The sequence below is a fragment of the Oncorhynchus clarkii genome, chromosome 13 (genome assembly GCF_045791955.1).
Source record: "Oncorhynchus clarkii lewisi isolate Uvic-CL-2024 chromosome 13, UVic_Ocla_1.0, whole genome shotgun sequence".
In the NCBI taxonomy this organism is placed as follows: Eukaryota; Metazoa; Chordata; class Actinopteri; order Salmoniformes; family Salmonidae; genus Oncorhynchus; species Oncorhynchus clarkii.
The window spans coordinates 48,111,316-48,136,364 of NC_092159.1; the positions used below are offsets into that span (position 1 = coordinate 48,111,316).

Here is a 25,049-nt window from a genome sequence, read left to right on the forward strand (position 1 = left end):
CCAGTGGTTTCCAAACCGTCCTACAGTCCAGTGGTTTCCAAACCTTCCTACAGTCCAGTGGTTTCCAAACCGTCCTACAGTCCAGTGGTTTCCAAACCTTCCTACAGTCCAGTGGTTTCCAAACCGTTCTACAGTCCAGTGGTTTCCAAACCGTCCTACAGTCCAGTGGTTTCCAAACCTTCCTACAGTCCAGTGGTTTCCAAACCTTCCTATAGTCCAGTGGTTTACAAACCTATACTCGGGGACCCGCAGACTTTTCACAATTTAGTTGTAGCCCTGAACTAATTTACCAGAGTCACCTATTCATGGGCTTGTTGATTAGTTGAGATGTTGAATCAGGTGTGCTAGCGGTGGAGTAGTTCAACTGCATGGAACAGCTGAAAATCACACATATCTACATACTGTGTCTACTGAATACTCATGAAGCCACCCGCACATAAACACTGCCAGCCTGTCTCCCTGCTTGCTACCAAAACACCTGTTAGAGAGGATGAGCCTGACAGTTCACAGGGAAAACACACCTGTCCTAACAGACAACATGGGGGCACGGTTGGGCACAGTGAGTGTGGGAACAACACTGCAAAGCCAGCTGAGGCACATCTGAGGAGTTACAGACAGCAAATAGAGAGGGTTGTGTCTGTGTGTCTTCCTGCAGCCTACCATGATGACATCCCCGGCCCGGATGTTGAGAGCAGTGGGGTCGTGGATGTTCCAGTAGTCTTTCAGAGCTCTCACCTGCAGGACACCTGTAGCATCTGTGTGTGAGAAAGACAGAGAGGGGAGAAAGAGAAAGAGTGGGACAGAGAGAGGGGAGAAAGAGAGAGAGTGGAACAGAGAGAGGGGAGAAAGAGAGAGAGTGGAACAGAGAGAGGGGAGAAAGAGAGAGAGAGTGGGACAGAGAGGGGAGAAAGAGAAAGAGTGGGACAGAGAGAGGGGAGAAAGAGAGAGAGTGGGACAGAGAGAGGGGAGAAAGAGAAAGAGTGGGACAGAGAGAGGGGAGATAAAGAGAGAGTGGGACAGAGAGAGGGGAGAAAGAGAGAGAGTGGGACAGAGAGAGGGGAGAAAGAGAGAGAGTGGGACAGAGAGAGGGGAGAAAGAGAGAGAGTGGGACAGAGAGAGGGGAGAAAGAGAGAGAGAGGGGAGAAAGAGAGAAGAGTGGGAGAGAGAGAGGGGAGAAAGAGAAAGAGTGGGACAGAGAGAGGGGAGAAAAAGAGAGATAGTGGGACAGAGAGAGGAGAAAGAGAGAGAGAGTGGGACAGAGAGAGGAGAGAAAGAGAGAGAGAGTGGGACAGAGAGAGGGGGAAAGAGAGAGAGTGGGGCGGAGAGAAAGAGAGAGAGTGGAACAGAGAGAGGGGAGAAAGAAAGAGAGTGGAACAGAGAGAGGGGAGAAAGAGAGAGAGTGGGACAGAGAGAGGGGAGAAAGAGAGAGAGTGGAACAGAGAGAAGGGAGAAAGAGAGAGAGTGGAACAGAGAGAGGGGAGAAAGAGAGAGAGTGGGACAGAGAGAGGGGAGAAAGAGAGAGAGTGGGACAGAGAGAGGGGAGAGAGAGTGGGACAGAGAGAGGGGAGAAAGGGAGAGAGTGGGACAGAGAGAGGGGAGAAAGAGAGAGATAGTGGGACAGAGAGAGGGGAGAAAGAGAGAGATAGTGGGACAGAGAGAGGGGAGAAAGAGAGAGAGTGGGACAGAGAGAGGAGAGAAAGAGAGAGAGAGTGGGACAGAGAGAGGGGAGAAATAGAGAGTGGGACAGAGAGAGGGGGAAAGAGAGAGAGTGGGGCGGAGAGAAAGAGAGAGAGTGGAACAGAGAGAGGGGAGAAAGAAAGAGAGTGGAACAGAGAGAGGGGAGAAAGAGAGAGAGTGGGACAGAGAGAGGGGAGAAAGAGAGAGAGTGGAACAGAGAGAAGGGAGAAAGAGAGAGAGTGGAACAGAGAGAGGGGAGAAAGAGAGAGAGTGGGACAGAGAGAGGGGAGAAAGAGAGAGAGTGGGACAGAGAGAGGGGAGAAAGAGAGAGTGGGACAGAGAGAGGGGAGAAAGGGAGAGAGTGGGACAGAGAGAGGGGAGAAAGGGAGAGAGTGGAACAGAGAGAGGGGAGAAAGGGAGAGAGTGGAACAGAGAGAGGGGAGAAAGAGAGAGAGTGGGACAGAGAGAGGGGAGAAAGAGAGAGAGTGGGACAGAGAGAGGGGAGAAAGAGAGAGAGTGGGACAGAGAGAGGGGAGAAAGAGAGAGAGGGGAACAGAGAGAGGGGAGAAAGAGAGGGACAGAGAGAGGGGAGAAAGAGAGAGAGTGGGACAGAGAGAGGGGAGACCCACCCACACACCTAGTCTTTTGGTTGTGTGCGTGCGTGTGTGTGTGTGAGCTGATAGGGTTATGTAACCTGTACTCCATGAGGTTAAACACAGCTGCTTGGTGAATTACAGCTTTGAGCATTTCATATCCCTCAGTCTCTCCTCTGGGCCTCTCTCGCTATAGGAACGTCTGCACTGGCTCTGTCTCAGTCTGTCTCCTCTCCCGACACACACACACACCTCTGAACACACTGTCCTGCAGAACTCAAACTGCAAGAGATGCAAGAGTCGCTTCACTACACAAAAGCACAAAGAAATAAATCTGCTAGCGGGAATCTATGCTGACATTTTTTTCCATTTTTGCGGCTAAATAGATTTTTTTAACACACAAATACATTTAGGAACACAATAAAAGTATTTAAGGAAGATCGTTTTTATAAGAAATTACCAAAAGTGAAAGATTAAAATGTTTTTGTGGTGTTCTATGCTCAAGCAAGTACAATGTACCGTCAAATATTTTAGCCACTTAGGGGAGACAAAAATGTTCCGCTGCCCCTTTAAGGGTAACAGTGAGACTGGCATGTCTGTCTGGGAGAGATGAGATTCTCCCGTGTCTCTTCACTAGCAGTTGAGTTGAGCGAGCTCAAACAAGCTAACATAAAAACAACCTAGCATGGGAACAAAATGATTTCCATAGCCAAGAAACACAAGGACAAAGTCACTCAAGTAGACTCTATGGCTACACACTTCTAAAACAGCCAACATACTTAGAAAATAACTACAGCAGCAATTTATACGCTATAAATCAAAACTCATACTTGACTTTTTCAGTTTGTGAGTAAAAAGGTTGCACTGTAGAGCCGTGGTTCAAGGACAATAAAACAGGCGGAAAACAGAATGAGAGATAAAGACTGCCAAAGAATGATACTTCATGGAATAATGTCTTCATTTGTTAACAACCATCTCCTGTCCCAGTGTATTCCAGTGATGACTGGTGCTCTGTTCACCTCGTAGGAGCTGCTTGATGTCCTTGCTGGCGTGGGAGGTGGTGAACTGGTTCACCATGTCCAGGGCTGTCTGGTTGTACGTGTTACGGATGTTCACGTCTATACCAGCCTGTCAAAACCACACACAACGTTATTGTCAATCAGATGTGCACTGAAACACAGCAGCACATTCAACATCAATGTTCTCAAGTCTAATGCTGTCAACGGCAATGTATTGTACAGCCTATTCAATAAAACACTTCACTTACAATGGACAACATGTTACCAACTGTTAGTTGAATGTGGAAGAATAGTGATTGAATCAGACTAGTTAAAGACTAAGTGAGGTTGATGTCCCTCCAGGTGTCTTACCTCTAGCAGCTGTCTGACCACCTCCGTCTTGCCGTAGAGGGCAGCCTCGTGCAGGGCAGTGCCAGCCTTAGTGGCCCTGTTGATGTCGATGCCCGCTTTCAGCAGCAACCTGAACCAGAGAGGAACAACACAGTACTACTTTAGTACAGATTCAAGTTTACAAAGGCTGTTAACTCCAGGGTGAATTGTAAAGGTTTCTGCGTGGCAGAGCCATGGATGGAGCCAGCAGGACCAGATGCCAGGACAGTATATTATGTCAATGGCAGTGTTACATTGATCCACTGTAGCTAGTCTGCTCAACATCCCACATCACATGAACTCACTGAGGTGCCAGGGGGAAATCTGGAGAATTCACACTCGATTCCAACTGCACAGACACACACACACGCAGACACACACACACTCAAATATCCTGGTAGTGAACAAGGCAGTTAACCCACTGTTCCTAGGCCGTCATTGAAAACAATAATTTGTTCTTAACTGACTTGCCTGGTTAAATAAAGGTTAAAATAAATATAAAGTAGACAAGTTAAACTTTAGGAATATTAGTAGGAATGTCAGAGCTCTTCTGGGAATGTACAGCATGGAAAGTTCACACACACACACAAGGCAAGGGGAAGTGGGATTCCATACATGCCCACATGCAAAATGGTTTGGTAACTAACTAACTAACTAATGCAAACCCATAACCCCTGTCTTTCCATGACATACCTGCTCATCAGCCAAACCAGAACCATACCACAACCACACCATCTCACAATGACCTCTGTCACAATCACACCATTTATCTATAGTAACCCAAAATAACAATACAAGACTGATTCAGACAGTGACAGTGATTTGCATCATCAGTTTGCCTCACCACTCACTTTAGTAAATAAGGCACGCATCTAACAAGAAGTCACTTAGAGCGTGAGAGGGAGACAGAGAGAAAGAGAGAGGGATTTTTGGGGCTCAGTTGCCAAGCACAGAGCGATGACTCAGAAGACTGAGCCCTGGTAGAGGGGCCATGCTGGGGACAAAGACAGGAGAGAGACAGAGATATAGAGACAGGTAGAGGAAGAACACCTCTCTCTTACGTGAACTTCATTATTCTCATCCTGTTTCAGATACTGTGCTTCAGCATCTCTCACTCTCCCCCCTCCCCCTCTGCCCTGCGGCTGCTAAGCCCCGGGTCAGTGTGCTCGTTTCATTTCCCCTTAGAAACACAAAGGAGGGCAGGCTCATCAAAGTCTCTGTCGCTCTGGCTTGGCTGGATGCTGAAAGAGAGAGCCCTATCCTGTTCTCCTCTCCTCCTTTGGGGCCGCACTGACTCAATAACCCACTGTTCATATCCCCCCTTTAATATCTCTACTACATGGATGTCTATGTGGGGCCAAAGTGGTGGAACCATGGGACCGGTTACAGCATGTATTGTGGTGACATAACCGTGTGATTGGACCACAGGGCATTGTTATGGAGTCATATGGCCACTGGATCCCAGAAATCCTTGTGCCATGGTTGAATACACAGTTTCTCTCTTTCATTATCAATTGAAGCCAATGAAAGCCTTGACTGTTTCTTTGGTACGGTGGTTTGGACCAGGGAGGTGTGTCAGAGAAAGGGCAGACCACCACACAAACAAATAGGACTCCTTAACACTAGAACTGCTAAAGCAGTCATTTTCACTGCTCATTCATGGTATTTATTACTCTGCCATTTAAGTCATGCCCCCCTCAGTCCTTGACTTTTCGCAAATAACCCAGTGGGGCCTGCTCCACTCCTTCTCCTGACAGTGGGGTCTGCTCCACTCCTTCATCCGACAGTGGGGCCTGCTCCACTCCTTCTCCCAGCAGTGGGGCCTGCTCCACTCCTTCTCCTGACAGTGGGGCCTGCTCCACTCCTTCCTCCGACAGTGGGGCCTGCTCCACTCCTCCTCCCGACAGTGGGGCCTGCTCCACTCCTTCTCCCGACAGTGGGGCCTGCTCCACTCCTTCTCCCGACAGTGGGGCCTGCTCCACTCCTTCTCCCGACAGTGGGGCCTGCTCCACTCCTTCTCCCGACAGTGGGGCCTGCTCCACTACTTCTCCCGACAGTGGGGCCTGCTCCACTACTTCTCCCGACAGTGGGGCCTGCTCCACTACTTCTCCCGACAGTGGCGCCTGCTCCACTCCTTCTCCCGACAGTGGGGCCTGCTCCACTCCTTCTCCCGACAGTGGGGCCTGCTCCACTCCTTCTCCCGACAGTGGGGCCTGCTCCACTCCTCCTCCCGACAGTGGAGCCTGCTCCACTCCTTCTCCCGACAGTGGGGCCTGCTCCACTCCTTCTCCCGACAGTGGGGCCTGCTCCACTCCTTCTCCCGACAGTGGGGCCTGCTCCACTCCTTCTCCCGACAGTGGGGCCTGCTCCACTCCTTCTCCCGACAGTGGGGCCTGCTCCACTCCTTCTCCCGACAGTGGGGCCTGCTCCACTACTTCTCCCGACAGTGGCGCCTGCTCCACTCCTTCTCCCGACAGTGGCGCCTGCTCCACTCCTTCTCCCGACAGTGGGGCCTGCTCCACTCCTTCTCCCGACAGTGGGGCCTGCTCCACTCCTTCTCCCGACAGTGGGGCCTGCTCCACTCCTTCTCCCGACAGTGGGGCCTGCTCCACTCCTTCTCCCGACAGTGGGGCCTGCTCCACTCCTTCTCTCGACAGTTGAAGGCGCTGTCCCAGTTGATAATCACCTCAATAATTGCCTCAAAACTGAACCTAAACCGAAACTAATTTCACACATATAACAGATTGAATAAATGAAGTAAAGTATGATAGGGAGAAAGGGTACACATATAACAGATTGAATAAATGAAGTAAAGTATGATAGGGAGAAAGGGGGAGGGGAAGCAAACCATGCATAATTATGTCATCACCAATTGTGAATTAAAAACAGGCCATCCTATTGTATTGATCTATTCTAATTAGAATCTTAAATTATATGTACTCTAATCACAGCAGTCTTATCAGTCTACTCTGGGCTACTTGGGAGCAGGCTACACCGTGAGAGAGTGCGTAATGAACATGCTGAACGGCTTTCAATATCTGGGAAAATATCTATATTGTGCAGAAGGTCAGTGTTGGAGACCTTACATTGGCAAGGGGAGAAATGTCTCCATGGACAATTTCTTAACTTCACTGTCATTGGCGAACAATTTGAAAACAAGTCTGGCTGGCACCATGGACAAAGTGAGACGGGAGCTCTGCACAAAATAAGGCACCTGCTGTTGTACTCCTCAACAGTGCTGAAGAATGACAAGACAACGGAACCCAAAGAGAAAACCGGAGACTATTACGCACTACAACCAAACAAAGGTGTCAAAGTGTGTTAAGGCAGGTGAAATTTATGAAGATTTGAGTAAACTGTTGGGACAAGGGATAACAGTTAAATTAAGTTCAACTGATGGCATTGAAGATGCACACAATATAAGCGCGTGCTGACAATAACTGACTATTTGTGACTGCTGTCATATCAACACTTACATTTGAAGTTTACATACACCTTAGCCAAATAAATTTAAAAACTCAGTTTTTCACAATTCCTGACATTTAATCCAAGTAAAAATGTCCTGTCTTAGGTCAGTTAGGATCACAATTTTATTTTAAGAATGTGAAATGTCAGAATAATAGTAGAGAGAATGATTTATTTCAGCTTTTATGTCTTTCATCACATTCCCAGTGGGTCAGAAGTTTACATACACTCAATTATTATTTGGTAGCATTGCCTATAAATTGTTTAAACATGCTTCCCACAATAAGTTGGGTGAATTTTGGCCCATTCCTCCTGACAGAGATGCTGTAACTGAGTCAGGTTTGTAGGCCTCCTTGCTTGCACACGCCTTTTCAGTTCTGCCCACAAATCTTCTATAGGATTGAGGTCAGGGCTTTGTGATGGCCACTCCAATACCTTGACTTTGTTGTCCTTAAGCCATTTTGCCACAACTTTGGGAATATGCTTGGGGTCATTGTCCAATTGGAAGACCCATTTGCAACCAAGCTTTAACTTCCTGACTGATGTCTTGAGATTTTGCTTCAATATATCCACATCATTTTTCTCCCTCATGATGCCATCTATTTTGTGAAGTGCACCAGTCTGTCTTGCAGGAAAACACCCCCACAACAAGATGCTGCCACCCCCGTGCTTCACAGTTGGGATGGTGTTCTTCGGCTTGCAAGCCTCCCCCTTTTCCTCAAAACATAACGATGGTCATTATGGCCAAACAGTTCTATTTTTGTTTCATCAGACTAGAGGACATTTCTCAAAAAAATACAATCTTTGTCCCCAAAGGCAGTTGCAAACCATAGTCTGGCTTTTTTATGGCGGTTTTGGAGCAGTGGCTTCTTGCTGAGCGACCTTTCAGGTTATGTCGATATAGGACTCGTTTTACTGTGGATATAGATACTTTTGTACCTATTTCCTCCAGCATCTTCACAAGGTCCTTTGTTGTTGTTCTGGGATTGATTTGCACTTTTCGCACCAAAGTACGTTCATCTCTAGGAGACAGAACGCGTCTCCTTCCTGAGCGGTATGATGGCTGCGTGATCCCATGGTGTTTATTCTGGCATACTATTGTTTGTACAGATGCATGTGGTACCTTCAGGCGTTTGGAAATTGCTGCCAAGGATGAACCAGACTTGTGGAGGTCTATAATTTTTTTTCTGAGGTCTTGGCTGATTTCTTTAGATTTTCCCATGATGCCAAGCAAAGAGGCACTGAGTTTGAAGGTAGGTCTTGAAATACATCCACAGGTACACCACCAATTGACTCAAATTATGTAAATTAGCCTATCAGAAGCTTCTAAAGCCATGACATCATGTTCTGGAATTTCCCAAGCAATTTAAAGGCACAGTCAACTTAGTATATGTAAACTTCTGACCGACTGGAATTGTGATACAGTGAATTATAAGTGAAATAATCTGTCTGTAAACAATTGTTGGCAAAATGACTTGTGTCATGCACAAAGTAGATGTCCTAACCGACTTGTCAAAACTATAGTTTGTTAACAAGAAATTTGTGGAATGGTTGAAAACGAATTTTAATGACTCCAACCTAAGTGTATGTAAACTTCCGACTTCAACTGTATATTGATTATAATGCCACTGTTGCTTTTGCCTCAAATTGCACTATTTATCAAGGCCACTTCACGCTTATAATGATGTTTAGGTTACTGATGTTTCCATCATTTGACCGTGCATCTTTATACGTATAGCGTAAAGTAACATAAACAAATGAAAATGCTATGGAGTTCTTTGAAATAAAATAAAAATGGTATTCTAATGTTACCCAAGACTTTCATAAACACAACCAAATTATTATGTTTGCGACAGCATATATAAAAAGTATGAATTACACTGTTAGAAGGTTGCAGTCAGAATGACTGCTCATTAGCTTGAAGGCGGGGTCCATCGAGGCCCAGCAGTTCTAGAGTTAACAGTCTGGTCCCAGCTACTATGGATAAATCAGCAGCCACATCTCACTGGCAGATCTGGGTCACATTGGCAGCACTGCAGCCTAACACCAGAGAGCCTCCCTCTCAGTCTCTCTCCAGTGTCTTTCTGCATATCCATCTCTCTCGCTCTCTCAGCCTGGTGACAGACTGCTGCAGCTGTCAGTGAAACATGGGAACAGGGCTGCAGAGTAGACCCCCTCCTCCTCCCCTTCTCTATGGCAGGGCTCAGGGTGACCTGGGTGTCTGGTACTGGACTGTACCAGACAGACTCTGATGTAGGTCTCCATAGAGGTACTAGGGGATTGGGACTGTGGCCCCTGGTGGAGCGGACATTGGACAGGCCGTTTTATAGCCTCCCAGGTAGTCAGAGCAGAGATTGGGGTACTAAATATATGGCTAGATCCACTTGAGAGAGAGAATAAACACATTCACACACCACAGTGTTCTAGAGCGAGGGTGTGGAGACAGAGCCATGTCTGGTGGTTCTTGTCTTGTCCAGAGTACCGTGGAGAGGAAGAGGAGGAGGGAAGGAGAGAGGGTAGACCCATGGGAACCATTTACTGTCCTGTTGAGTCTCCCAGCACACCAGTTCCAGATCAGTGACTGTGTTAACCCTGTCAGACCCCTGTCCACCTCAGAGTAGGTGTTCAATCACACAGAAAATGTACTGACCAACCATGATCAATCATAGCCTTTCATTTAGTATGGGACAAATTAGAGGAATGACAGGCAGAGGATTAAGACCCACAAGAAAATATCAATCTATCAATGGGCAGTGTACACACAAATCATTATGGTCTGAATCGCAGCCTGACAAACGTGTACACAAATCTGCATTAAAACTTGACATCATTGACATCAATGCATGATATATACAACACTTATTACACAACACGAGTTTTGCGTACGTTTCACAAGTTCAGATTGTGAAAAACAATAGGAAGTCTCTTACCGGATGATGTCCTTGTGTCCGTTGCGTGCGGCGAGGTGCAGCGGAGTGTTAAAGCCTGAGTCTGCAGGTTCCTTACTATTACCCTCTAACAGAGCCACCACCATGTTACTGCTCAACAACAGCTGAGCAACCTGACCTCATAAAGTCATGGAGAAAGGGAAATTGAATGAGAGAGAGAGAGAGAGAGAGAGAGAGAGAGAGAGAGAGAGAGAGAGAGAGAGAGAGAGAGAGAGAGAGAGAGAGAGAGAGAGAGAGAGAAGAAAGAGCGAGAGAAGGGAGGGGAGAAGGAGGGGTGATAAAGAAAAAACAGGGTGATGAGTACAGGCTTCACCTGTTACCAACACATGTACATTTCATGCACTGTTAGGACAAGGGATAACGCACACACACAAGTCTGAAACATTTATGAGTCCTGTGATTTGACATGGGAGGACCCACAGGTGAGTGTGAGGTAAAACAGGAGTGACCCAGTGGCATAAACAACCCCACACATCTGGCCCACACACTGGATGACACCTCAACACTCACTGAATGACTGCTGCTGCTGGGAGACTGGTCTGGGACAGAGGACAGGAGGAAACACAAAGGGACAGAGAGGGAAAAGGAGAGAGAGAAAGGAAGAGTGGAAGAAGAGAGAGAAATAGAAATAGGGAGGGCCTCGCCACACCCTGGCACCCCAACACAGCAGCTGATGCCCATAAACACACTACACACACACACACACACACACACACACACACACACACACACACACACACACACACACACACACACACACACACGGTGGAGCCAGTGTCAGCATTCTAAAGATATCCCATTCTAAATCGATCCTGGGGGACAATAGTTACAGGCTAACTCTCTCAAGTCTCATTTAACAAACACACAAGCACAAACAAAGCTGCCCAGCAAACCTTCCAGTAATAGAAGTTACAGACGGACTTGCCAATACTTCCTCTCCAGCCCACATCCAGATAAATAAGCATGAAAGACAAGGGGACTTTCCAGCCCAGTAGGAGAGGAGAGCAGCGTTCCCAATGAGTGTGTGTGTGTGTGTACTATTACTTCACCCTGGCTTGGTTCGGCTTCACACTGTCCTATCCAAACTAAATGCTGCTGCAGCACTATTTGGGACCAGGGACCTTGATTGAGGCAGCGCACAGAGTTTGAAATACACTCACATTGGCTTGGTGGTGTTTGAATGGCTATAGGAACTGAAAAATCCATATTCAAACCTATTGTGCGGTCAGGGAGAGATGTTTCTGAAATTGTCAAACTGGTTTAATGATGCAGGCCTAAACTGCCCAATTCACCATTAAGTCATAGTAACCAAATGTACATTTGAGATGGAGAGAGTGTGACAATTGAGTGAGAATAACTGTGCTCAAGAAAGAAAGAAAGTAAAGAGTGCAGAAGTGAGATTTATTTGATGGAAGAGGAGCAGTTGTGACAACGCAGTCCATCCCAGATCCAGAGGGAGGGATCTGTCCAGCTGTGACCTCTGTCTAGACTAACACAAGCCATGAGTTACATCACTGCAGTCCATCCCAGATCCAGAGGGGTTGTATCTGTCCAGCTGTGACCTCTGTCTAGACTAACACAGGCCAAGAGTTACATCACTGTAGACCCCCTGTCTGTCTCTGTGAGCCTGGGCCAGTGGTGGGGGAGGAGAAACACACACACAGTCTTACCTTGACTCTACCGAACTCACAGGCCAGGTCTAGGGGGGTCTTCTTGGTTTTGTTGATCAGACAGGGGTTGGACTGGTGCTGCAGCAGCATCTCAGACTGAGAGAAACAGACAGACAGGGAATCAACACACACACACACACACACATATTAACACACACACACACACACAGACAAGATCAAATACCATACACTGTCACCGGGGCCATTAGGGGAGTAGGTTATGTTATGTGGATGTGGTCATGCAGATAACATTACAACACACATAGCCAGGGAGATGATGTCAGATGTTTCTATCAGCAAAAACAGTGAAAACAGACAGTCCATTAGCCCTGGTCATTCTGCTCTGGGAATACATAGTAGATGACAGGACCGGAGGCTGTTACAATCAAATGGGACTTCATGGTCTGTGCAGATAAATGCTTTTCACACAAACTGTGGTCCTAAAAGGCTTACAAATCAATTAATGTGTCGTAACCTGAACACATCCTGACAATGCTTGTAGGATAGTTCCTGATCTATTTCCCAATTATTTGAATTCCATTTAGTTCGTTTTTTTCTTTGCGCTCAATGTGCAGTTTCTCTAGAGATAAATCAGATCAAAGCCGAACTGTGTAATGTAGTAGGGAGTTGTAGTTTCCAACAGGCCAATATTCTACATAGTTCAGCGCAGGAAATGTGGGTAGTTAACTACAATGACCATAATCCATTGCATGCATACTTGTCCCGTCTGTGTGGGGCATACACAGAGGGAGCGCGCGATTTAGAGCAGTTGCGCGAGGTATCTCTACCTGAAAACGCACCATCTATCATCATGGGACTTTTATTCATTGTTTTATTCTGTGTTGTTAAAGCGAAAACCATAAATCGGACCGAAACCAAACCGACTTATCACTCAGCACTACAGGGGGTGAGACGGGGACGGACTGACGGACGGGGGTTAGTAACAAAGACAAGGTTCCTAATCCCCCCTAAACCTGATCACCTGACTCCCCATCATTACCCCCTCAAACCCTACAAATCCAATAACCCTCATCCTGCCTCGTTCTTCTCTCTCCCTCTCCCTCTCCAATCCAATCACACCAACATGCCTCTCCTCTCCCAGCTTGCTACGTATCCCCTGACCCCTCAATCTCTTAAATGACTGTACCACCAACCACCACTCATCCTACTCTATCCCCTGCCAGATCACATCTGTTTTGGGGCTATGGCTGTGATTTGTTGACAGTTTGTTTACTGTTTAAGACTTAAGTGGACTGACCAAACATGACTACACACATCTAAATCTCAGATAAGTGACCCACAGTAAACCAGCATCAGCTTTGTGGAGAGAACAGCATACATTCCACCCAATCCAGCAGAATGGGGATATCTGTTGACAGTGCTTAACGATGTCTGTCTGTCTGTCTGTCTGTCTGTCTGTCTGTCTGTCTGTCTGTCTGTCTGTCTGTCTGTCTGTCTGTGGGTCTGTGTGTGGACTGACCACGTCATAGTGTCCGTACTGTGCGGCCAGGTGCAGGGGGATGTGTCCATCCTGTGAGACCCCATTGACTCCAGCTCCGGCCCGCAGCAGCATAAGGACAGAATCAGCCTTGCCCTGCCATGCTGCATAGTGGAGCGGACGCATACCTGCAGGAGGCAGCACATCTATGATCACATACAGTGGCTTGCGAACGTATTCACCCCCCTTGGCATGTTTCCTACTTTACTGCCTTACAACCTGGAATTAAAATGGATATTTGGCAGGTTTGTATCATTTGATTTACACAACATGTCTACCACGTTGAAGATGCAAAATATTTTTTTATTGTGAAACAAACAAGAAATGAGACCAAAATAACAGAAAACTTGAGGGTGCATAACTAGTCAATACTTTGTAGAGCCACCTTTTGCAGCAATTACAGCTGCAAGTCTCTTGGAGTATGTCTCTATAAGCTTGGCACATCTAGCCACTGGGATTTTTGCCCATTCTTCAAGGCAAAACTGCTCCAGCTCAATGGATGGGTTCCGCTGGTGTACAGGAATCTTTAAGTCATACCACAGATTCTCAATTGGATTGAGGTCTGGGCTTTGACTAGGCCATTCCAAGACATTTCAATGTTTCACCTTAAACCACAAGTGTTGCTTTAGCAGTATGCTTAGGGTCATTGTCCTGCTGGAAGGTGAACCTCCGTCCCAGTCTCAAATCTCTGGAAGACAAACAGGTTTCCCTCAAGAATGTCCCTGTATTTAGAACCATCCATCATTCCTTCAATTCTGACCAGTTCCCCAGTCCCTGCCGATGAAAAATATCCCCACAGCATGATGCTGCCACCACCACGCTTCACTGTGGGGATGGTGTTCTCCGGGTGATGAGAGGTGTTGGGTTTGCGCCAGACATAGCGTTTTCCTTGATGGCCAAAAAGCTACATTTTAGTCTCATCTGACCAGAGTACCTTCTTCCATATATTTGGGGAGTCTCCCACATGCCGTTCGGCGAACACCAAACGTGTTTGCTTCTTTTTTTCTTTAAGCAATGGCTTTTTTTCTTGCTACTCTTCAGTAATGCCCAGCTACGTGGAGTGTACGGCTTAAAGTGGTCCTATGGACAGATACTCCAATCTCCGCTGTGGAGCTTCGCAGCTCCTTCAGGGTTATCTTTGGTCTCTTTGTTGCCTCTCTGCTTAATGCCCACTTTGCCTGTTCTGAGTTTTGGTGGGTGGCCCTCTCTTGGCAGGTTTGTTGTGGTGCCATATCCTTCCCATTATTTAATAATGGATTTAATGGTGCCCGTGGGATGTTCAAAGTTTCTAATATTTTTTATAACCCAACCCTGATCTGTACTTCTCCACAACTTTGTCCCTGATCTGTTTGGAGAGATCCTTGGTCTTCATAGTGCCGCTTGGTTGGTGGTGCCCCTTGCTTAGTGGTGTTGCAGGCTCTGGGGCCTTTCAGAACAGTGAATATATAATGAGATTGTGTGATCATGTGACACTTAGATTGCACACAGGTGGACTTTATTTACCTAATTATGTGACTTCTGAAGGTAATTGGTAGCACCAGATCTTATTTAGGGGCTACATAGCAAAGGGGGTGAATAGGTACAGTGGGGAGAACAAGTATTTGATACACTGCCGATTTTGCAGGTTTTCCTACTTACAAAGCATGTAGAGGTCTGTAATTTTTATCATAGGTACACTTCAACTGTGAGAGACGGAATCCAAAATAAAAATCCAGAAAATCACATTGTATGATTTTTAAGTAATTTGTTTGCATTTTATTGCATGACATAAGTATTTGATCACCTACCAACCAGTAAGAACTCCGGCTCCCACAGACCTGTTAGTTTTTCTTTAAGAAGCCCTCCTGTTCTCCACTCATTACCTGTATTAACTGCACCTGTTTGAACTCATTACCTGTATAAAAGACACCTGTCCACACACTCAATCAAACAGACTCCAACCTCTCCACAATGGCCAAGACCAGAGAGCTGTGTAAGGACATCAGGGATAAAATTGTAGACCTGCACAAGGCTGGGATGGGCTACAGAACAATAGGCAAGCAGCTTGGTGAGAAGTCAACAACTGTTAGCTCAATTATTAGAAGATGGAAGAAGTTCAAGATGACGGTCAATCACCCTCAGTCGGGGGCTCCTTGCAAGATTTCACCTCGTGGGGCATCAATGATCATGAGGAAGGTGTCAGCCCAGAACTACACGGCAGGACTTGGTCAATGACCTGAAGAGAGCTGGGACCACAGTCTCAAAGAAAACCATTAGTAACACACTACGCCGTCATGGATTAAAATCCTGCAGCGCACGCAAGGTCCCCCTGCTCAAGCCAGCGCATGTCCAGGCCCGTCTGAAGTTTCCCAATGACCATCTGGATGATCCAAAGGAAGAATAGGAGAAGGTCATGTGGTCTGATGAGAAAAAAATAGAGCTTTTTGGTCTAAACTCCACTCGCCGTGTTTGGAGGAAGAAGAAGGATGAGTACAACCCCAAGAACACCATCCCAACCGTGAAGCATGGAGGTGGAAACATCATTCTTCTGGGATGCTTTTCTGCAAAGGGGACAGGACGACTGCACCGTATTGAGGGGAGGATGGATGGGGCCATGTATCGCGAGATCTTGGCCAACAACCTCCTTCCCTCAGTAAGAGCATTGAAGATGGGTCGTGGCTGGGTCTTCCAGCATGACAACGACCCGAAACACACAGCCAGGGCAACTAAGGAGTGGCTCCGTAAGAAGCATCTCAAGGTCCCGGAGTGGCCTAGCCAGTCTCCAGACCTGAACCCAATAGAAAATCTTTGGAGGGAGCTGAAAGCCCGTATTAGCCAGCGACAGCCCCGAAACCTGAAGGATCTGGAGAAGGTCTGTATGGAGGAGTGGGCCAAAATCCCTGCTGCAGTGTGTGCAAACCTGGTCAAGAACTACAGGAAACGTATGATCTTTGTAATTGCAAACAAAGGTTTCTGTACCAAATATTAAGTTCTGCTTTTCTGATGTATCAAATACTTATGTCATGCAATAAAATGCAAATTAATTACTTAAAAATCATACAATGTGATTTTCTGGATTTTTGTTTTAGTCTCTCACAGTTGAAGTGTACCTATGATAAAAATTACAGACCTCTACATGCTTTGTAAGTAGGAAAACCTGCAAAATCGGAAGTGTATCAAATACTTGTTCTCCCCACTGTATACACGCACAACTTTTCCATTTTATTTTTTTATTTTGCGAAACAAGTAATTTTTTTCATTTCACTTCACCAATTTGGACTATTTTGTGTATGTCCATTACATGAAATTCAAAAGAAAATCTATTTAAATTACAGGTTGTAATGCAACAAAATAGGAAAAACGCCAAGGGGGGTGAATACTGTTGCATGGCACTGGACAATACACATATAAACAAACACAAGACAGACAGACAGTGAGTGAGGGACAGAAGTACAGTAGACATTTTTGGGTTATCCATATGAAAGCTGATATGAAAATCACAATGTGTTCCACAGATGGAACTAATAGAATGTACGAGCTGATATACAGTAGAATCACAAGACAATGTGTGCGTCACTAATAAAAACATCCCAGATAATATGAATTAAAGGTGAGTCTGTTTGTACTGAGGCACATGTTGCTAACTGGTCTGAGATCTGTATGTACCAGCTAACAGGAAATCTCAAGACAATGTGTGCCACTGATAGAAAACATCAGAGATAATGTCTGTGCTGACTGAGATGATCTCACTAAGACCTGTGTTAGCTGTTTTGCTAGCTGATCTGAGAGCAGGTGATAAATAGTGCTGTGTCTCACCGTTCCTGTCCTTGATGTCAACGGTGGCCTGGGCCTCCAGCAGCACAGACAGCAGGTCTGTAGTTCCGGTCAGAGCAGCATGGTGGAGAGCTGAGAACCTGAAGACAAAAACACACAGAAAGATGACGGAGGGATATAGCACAGAGGCACAAAGACAACGGAGAAGAGGAGATGGGAAGATAACAGAGGGATATAGCACAGAGGCACAAAGACAACGGAGAAGAGGAGATAGGAAGATAACAGAGGGATATAGCACAGAGGCACAAAGACAACAGAGAAGAGGAGATGGGAAGACAACAGAGGGATATAGCACAGAGACACAAAGACAACGGAGAAGAGGAAATGGGAAGACAACAGAGGGATATAGCACAGAGGCACAAAGACAACGGAGAAGAGGAGATGGGAAGATAACAGAGGGATATAGCACAGAGGCACAAAGACAACAGAGAAGAGGAAATGGGAAGACAACAGAGGGATATAGCACAGAGGCACAAAGACAACGGAGAAGAGGAAATGGGAAGACAACAGAGGGATATAGCACAGAGGCACAAAGACAACGGAGAAGAGGAGATGGGAAGATAACAGAGGGATATAGCACAGAGGCACAAAGACAACGGAGAAGAGGAGATGGGAAGATGACGTTTGGAGAGAGAGTTCAGTACAGACATAGTATAGTTGAGTGAAAGACACAATTGAGAGGGCATTGGGATTTGTTGACAATGGGGAGGCTTAGAGGCCAATGGCATTGCTTGTGTCTTTCAACAGTAAACAACCCACCACCAGCACTCAGACAGAGAGAGAGAGAGACAAACAGAGAGAGACAGAGACAGAGAGGGACAGAGAGACAGAAACAGACAAACAAACAGAGAGAGACAGACAAACAGAGACAGTGCGACAGAGAGACAGACAAACAGAGAGACAGAGACAGACAAACAGAGAGAGACAGACAAACAGAGAGAGACAGACAAACAGAGAGAGACAGACAAACAGAGAGAGACAGACAAACAGAGAGACAGACAAACAGAGAGAGACAGACAAACAGAGACAGCGCGACAGAGAGACAGACAAACAGAGAGACAAACAGAGAGACAGAAAGACAAACAGAGAGAAAGACAAACAGAGAGACAGACAAACAGAGAGACAGACAAACAAACAGACAGACAAACAAACAGAGAGACAGACAAACAGAGAGACAGACAAACAGAGAGACAGAAACAGAGAGACAGACAAACAGAGAGACAGACAAACAGAGACAGCGCGACAGAGAGACAGACAAACAGAGAGACAAACAGAGAGAGACAGAAAGACAAACAGAGCGAGACAGAGACAAACAGAGCGAGACAGAGACAAACAGAGCGAGACAGAGACAGACAGAGAGCGACAGAGGCAAACAGAGAGGCAGAGACAGAGAGAGACAAAGATAGAGAGAGAGAGAGAGAGAGAGAGAGAGAGAGAGAGAGAGAGAGAGAGAGACAGTACTCTTCCATTAACCCAATAACACACCACAGCCCTGGGCTGTTAGTCACACACACATCTTCTCACTGGTGACGATTCAATCTGCATGTGATCTGATGGTAAAGTGAATGTAAAACAACCTCTTCAATATGTAGAAAGAGGCCACAATATAAAGCAAATCCAGGCTCAGCCAGAACCCTGCTCTGGGCTGTGGGTTGAGGGCTGTGTTATTGGGTAGTACTGTAGTGTAGAAGCCAGCCAGCCAGTAGTCTAGGATTCACTAGACACCAGGAGACATGAATAACAGGAAAGATAATGGAGCTGGAGGCTTTGTCTCAATCAAGACCAGACTCCCCCCATCCTCATCCAGACAGTCTCTCCCCCCTCCTCCCCTTTTCTCTCTTTGTTGTTCAGCTTTATCTGTTTTGGGGAGAAAGGGAAGGGGGGTATGGGGGTAGTAAATAAAAAATGAAAGCCCCCAAACTGTGGGTGGGAGGATTTGCCCCCCCCCCCCATCATGTTTTATGAGTGCCATGATGTGTGTGTGTTGTCGGGACATGCCAACACAAAGTGTGGCCTCTAGAGGTGACTCAGCTCAGAGGGGAAGAAGGACTCAACTCATCAGGCTGGTGAGTAACAGTCCTGCCTCCAGCACCACCGTCAAGTCCAAACACCACAGATATAAATCTCCCCTCTCACACACACACGCAGGTCCAGGCCGCAGCCACAGCCTGCAGTCACCACCATCCACATGGAGAGGAAAGAGGGAGGAAGCTGCCAGAACATATTATACCGTACAGCACCTAACCTGCACTCTAGAGAGACAGCTAGTACTAGAGAGAGACAGCTAGTACTAGAGAGAGACAGCTAGTACTAGAGAGAGACAGCTAGTACTAGAGAGAGACAGCTAGTACTAGAGAGAGACAGCTAGTACTAGAGAGAGACGGCCAGTACTAGAGAGAGACGGCCAGTACTAGAGAGAGACGGCCAGTACTAGAGAGAGACGGCCGGTACTAGAGAGAGACAGCCGGTACTATAGCGAGACGGCCGGTACTATAGCGAGACGGCCGGTACTAGAGAAAGACGGCCGGTACTAGAGAGAGACGGCCGGTACTATAGCGAGACGGCCGGTACTAGAGAAAGACGGCCGGTACTAGAGAGAGACGGCCGGTACTAGAGAGAGACGGCCGGTACTAGAGAGAGACGGCCGGTACTAGAGAGAGACGGCCGGTACTATAGCGAGACGGCCGGTACTATAGAGAGACGGCCGGTACTATAGAGAGATGTCAGCATATTATAGTCAGCATATTATGTCAGCATATTATAGTGGAGTTACCGTGAGCTGCACTCCAGGGCTTCCTCACACAAAGAGAGTCTGAAGAAAGAGCACAAGTAGGGGAGACTAGACATGCAGGGAAAGAAACTGATATTTTGTATGTGAATAAAACCAGCAGCTGAGGTCCAGACTAGGGATGAGCACAAGTGCTGTCACGATACAAGAATTTTGACTTGGATGCTGATACCAGGTTTAGTATCACGAGTGGTGCAGCGGTCTAAGGCACTGCATCTCAGTGGTTCGACTCCAGGCTGTATCACGTCCGGCAGTGATTGGGAGTCCTATAGGGCGGTGCACAATTGGCCCAGCGTCGTCCGGGTTTGGCCGGTGGAGGTCGTCATTGTAAATAAGAGTTTGTTTTTAACTGACTTGCCTAGTGAAATAAAGGTTACATTAAAAAAAAACTCTATACCCAAACGATAACACGGCAAAAAAAGCAGAGAGAATGTGATTTTTCCCCGTTTGTTCGGCTTCAAAAAAAAGATATAAATTAGATGTTCTAAATCCACAACAACGACTAAACCACATCAGAAGACGTTATTATGTTTTAGTGTAGATACCCTTTAATTCAAGTGCAGACGCTTAGCACGGTTGTTTGGTTAGCGGTGTTTCTGTAGCGCATGTGTGATGGAGTTTGCAAAATGATTGATTCTGCCAGGTAGGCATAGACTACTGGGAAAAGCTTTCCATCTACCAGACGGTTATCATTAGCATCCATAATGGTTACACAAAGTGATAGACATACGAGCACCGCACACAGACAGGGGCATTCCTGTCGTTGCCTCTCCAGAAAATTGCATGGAATACGAATCCCTGATGCATTCTGGTCATGTGTTATGATAATAGAGCATTTACTAATTTGCCCAAGTTAAGTTCAATACATTTAGTTCATTTCCAAACGTGAGACACATTTGATAGAACCGAAAGTAACAAAATTTGAGTACCGAACCGTTTTTCATGTTGTAATATTGAGTACAGAAGTGTTGGTGAACCGCGTCCCAAATCACTTGATTTGTGCTTCTGAAAACACTTCACACCTCTGTGAGAGTCACACACCAAGCAGAATATGCACATACACACACCCTCCCTCTCTTTCGTGAACCTTCAGTTGAGATCTCTCTAAACCTGGATGAAACCCGTGTGACGTTGGTCTCATTAGGCCTGCCTTAGGGCATCTTAACCCAGTGAATCCTGCCTCTATCCTCTGAGGTAGAGCTTGGGTTCCTACCCCTAATGCAGCAGGGTTTATTTGGGCCATGGGGTGGGGATGTATTAAGTCACTCGGGGGCCAGGGGCTTTACACAGAGCCCAGCCATGAAAGAGGGACGTCAGAAGAGGGAGAGAGGGAGGTGAGAGGCCGGAGGTACACAATCCCTCCTCTGTCCTTCCCTTCCATTCTCTCTCCTGTTCTCCCCCTGGCAGGACGTGAGAGTCCAGAAGAGAGAAAGGCCCTTGAAAAGGCTCTGTGTTCAAAGCACGCAGGTCTCTCCTCCTGTCAACCCCACCGTCTCTCCCTCTCCCCCTCTCTAGAAGAGAACAGGGACACCTCTTACCTTATCACTCTAGCACACCACTCCAATGAAAGAAAGAGAGAGAGGGAGAGACAGAAAGAGAGGATGAGAGAGATATTTATGGAGGGAGATGGAGAGGGTCTGACCTGTCTCCAATCAGGCCCCTCAGTACCAGGTTGGAGTGCTGTCATCCCTGCCGACTGGAGTAGTATATCAGACAGACAGACAGACAGACAGACAGACAGAACTCCACACTGCTCCCTAGCCAGACCAGGGACAGTGAGAGAGTTACAGCCTCTCAGAGCCAAGGCACCATCCTGTCAAATGACATTCCTGCTGATAGTGTCACATTCCCCAAGGTGACCTGGCCAGTCTAGTATCTCTCTGTCTATCTGACTGGCTGGCTGGCTGGCTGACTGAGAGGTCAGAGGCTAATAACTTCCTTCCAATCTGGGCTGTGTGCTAATCGTTTCAGCAAACAGAGTGGCCTGGCCTTGGTCATCGAGGCTCAGCATCAATGCAGGTGGGCCCTATAGCTCTGTGTAGTATAGTAGTAGAGCCAATGAAATGGCTCGGAAACACGGGAACTAAGACATCACTTTTAGATACATTTCAATGGTGAGGTCTTTTTTGGAAGCCTTTGGTATCTTTCCTATGTTCCTTTATAAGTCAATGGATTTTATATGACAGTACAAGCCGTCTGAATGAAAACATTTACAGGGAGTTTTTACGAGCGCAGGTTCAGACACACTGTTTCATTCTCTTAAATATACAGTCTTTCTCTCTCACACACACACACACACACACACACACACACCTTCCTCCCACAGGGAGCTGTGTTGACATACCCTTCTAACATGCATGGATGTCAGCTTCTATGGTAGTTTGGAAACAGAGCAGGCTTTCTGTCCAGCTCTCAGAGGGAGAGTTAGTAGTGTATAGTCCTCTCCTGCCAGGGTTGGTTCTTTCCCTCCATTGCTTCAGATGACAGGGGTGTGTTGACGGGTCCTGGCAGTACTGCCCTCTGTGGACACGCAGACACACAGGCCAGGGATCCAACCAGTCCCCCACAGACAGGCACAGCCATTCAGCCCAGGCCATTCCAGTGCTGCTCTCCATGGAAACTGCACCCCAAACACAGACCAAAAGCTGGAAAAGTTAATGGAGACTCAAATACTAATTTGTCTCACAAGGTTGCAGAAAAGAGACCCTTTAATATATTACAGCACCAGTGTTTGTTCAGTATGCCTTTCTCTGACACAGACACACACACACACACACACACACACACACACAATCTCTTTCTCTCATGCATGCTAGCACATACACGGAGAGAGGGCAAATAGTCTACGGAAATGGGATGAATGGGCGCCAAGCACACTCTCACAGCCTCACACACACACATCTTAATAACAGTTGCGTGAGCTGACCAGTTGGACAGTTTATTAGGTACACCACCCCTCTCCTACAGACAGTGAGTCACGTGGCTGTGGATTACTTTATAAAGCAGGCAGACAGGCACCAAGGAATTCAGTTACTGCTCGATTAAACGTTAGAATGGGTAAAAGGGACCTAAGCCAGAGTGTGGTATGATCGGTGGTACCAGGCACATCAGTTCCAGTCTCTCAGAAACTGCCACCCTTCTGGGCTTTTCACACACAACAGTGTCTAGGGTTTACAGAGAATGGTGAGACAAACAAAGAACACCCAGTCAACAGCAGTGGGCAAAAATGGAAAGAATTGTGACAAAAGGCTTATAGCGGCGCAGTACAACAGTGGTGTGTAGAACAGCATCTCGGAACGCACAACTCGTCGGTCCTTGTCACTGATGGGCTATTGCAGCAGACGACCACAGAGGGCTCTACTTCTATCAGCTAAAAACAAGATGACGCGGCTCCAGTGGGCACGCCTTCACCAACACAAAACATCGCCTGGTCCGACGAATCCCGGTTCCTATTGCGTCATGCTGATGACAGAGTCCGGATTTAGCATAAACAGTATGGGTCCATGGCCCCACCCTGCCTGGTGTCAATGGTACAGGGTGGAGGGGGAGGTGTAATGGTGTGGGGAATGTTTTCCTGGCACACGTTAGGTCCCTTGATACCAACTGAGCAATGATTCTATTCCCTGAAGAATTCAAGGTGTTCTGGAGGTAAAGGGGGGTCCAACCCGGTACTAGATGTGTGAACCTAATAAACGGGCCACTGAGTGTATATCAACCATGTCCACGCCTACAGTAAGGGATGAGTAAGAACCTTTCATCATTCTCTCATACAGGTCTTCACCTGAACAACATTCATAGTACTACATACTAAAGAGCCCAGTCATATCCCCCCCTCACTACTGCCAAGACAGACTGAACACTTTCCATGATTGCCCAACAACAAAGTGTTCTAGAAAAACAATCAGCCCACAATATACATGAGTGATTACTGTTGTAAACATAATTGCTGTGTGCTGTGCTTCAACATGATCGCGTATGGCCTACTAATGGAGCGCTAGACTAAGCTATAGGATATGAGACTGAGCTGTAGTGATAAGATGAGGGGTCGGGTTCCTGCAGTAGTATAGTCTGTGTTTAACGCTAGAGAGAAAAGCAGAGCAGTGCCAACAGCACTGATGAATAATGAAAGACCTTTCCCACCACTTGAAATTCCATGTCCCCACGGGGGCCATTACAACCGAGCAACACACACACACAGCCTGAGGAACACACAGCAAGACACAAATTAACACTCTTCCGACATGCTAATGTTGATCCCCACATACACTATATAGTATATACAAAAGTATGTGGAAACCTTCAAATTAGTGGATTCGGCTATTTCAGCCACACCCGTTGCTGACAGGTGTATAAAATCGAGCACACAGCCATGCAATCTGCATAGACAAACATTGGCACTAGAATGGCCTTACTGATGAGCTCAGTGACTTTCAACGTGGCACCGTCATAGGATGCCACCTTACCAACAAGTCCGTTCGTCAGATTTCTGCCCTGCTAGAGCTGCCCCGGTCAACTGTAAGCACTGTTACTGTGAAGTGGAAACGTCTAGGAGCAAAACAACTCTGCTGCGAAGAGGCAGGTCAGACAAGCTCACAGAACAGGTCCGCCAAGTGCTGAAGCCCGTAGTGTGTAAAAATTGCCTGTCCTCATTCCGCAATGTCAGTACAATAACTGTTCGTCGGAAAGCTTCATGGTTGAGCAGCCGCAAACAAGTCTAAGATCACCAAGCGCAATGCCAAGCATCGGCTGGAGTGGTGTAATACTCACCGCCATTGGACTCCGGAGGAGTGGGAACGCGTTCTCTGGAGTGATGAATCACGCTTCACCAGCTCGCAGTACGACTACGACAGATGAATCTGTGTTTGGCGGATGCCAGGAGAACGCTACCTGCCCGAATGCATAGTGCCAACTGAAAAATTGGTGGAGGAGGAATAATGGTCTGGGGCTCTTGGTCATGATTCGTGCTAGGCCCCTTAGTTCCAGTGAAGGGAATTCTTAACGCTACAGCATAAAATGACGTTCTAGACAATTCTGTCCTTCCAACTTTGGAGCAACAGTTTGGGGAAGGCCCTTTCCTGTTTCAGTATGACAATGGCCCCATACACAAAGCGAGGTCCATATAGAAATTGTTTGTCAAGATCGGTGTGGAAGAACTTGACTGGCCTGCACAGAGCCCTGACTTCAACTCCACTGAACACCTTTAGGATGA

At 46.9% G+C, this 25,049-nt stretch overlaps 1 protein-coding gene across 10 annotated transcripts in view; it reads right to left on the reverse strand.

Annotated features, from left to right (window-relative positions):
• LOC139364944 (caskin-2-like) overlaps positions 1 to 25,049 on the reverse strand; it is a 73,296-nt gene that overhangs the window by 18,292 nt on the left and 29,955 nt on the right. For 7 of the 10 annotated variants that reach the window (XM_071102207.1, XM_071102210.1, XM_071102204.1 and 4 more), the window contains 7 exons: positions 17,035 to 17,132; positions 13,222 to 13,367; positions 11,742 to 11,837; positions 10,054 to 10,184; positions 3,641 to 3,749; positions 3,290 to 3,398; positions 661 to 755 (listed from right to left, as the gene is read on the reverse strand). In XM_071102207.1, the coding sequence (XP_070958308.1) occupies positions 661 to 755; positions 3,290 to 3,398; positions 3,641 to 3,749; positions 10,054 to 10,184; positions 11,742 to 11,837; positions 13,222 to 13,367; positions 17,035 to 17,132 (784 nt within the window). The remainder of the gene's footprint in view (positions 1 to 660; positions 756 to 3,289; positions 3,399 to 3,640; positions 3,750 to 10,053; positions 10,185 to 11,741; positions 11,838 to 13,221; positions 13,368 to 17,034; positions 17,133 to 25,049) is intronic. The other 3 variants (XM_071102213.1, XM_071102208.1, XM_071102205.1) reach the window with 1 other exon arrangement.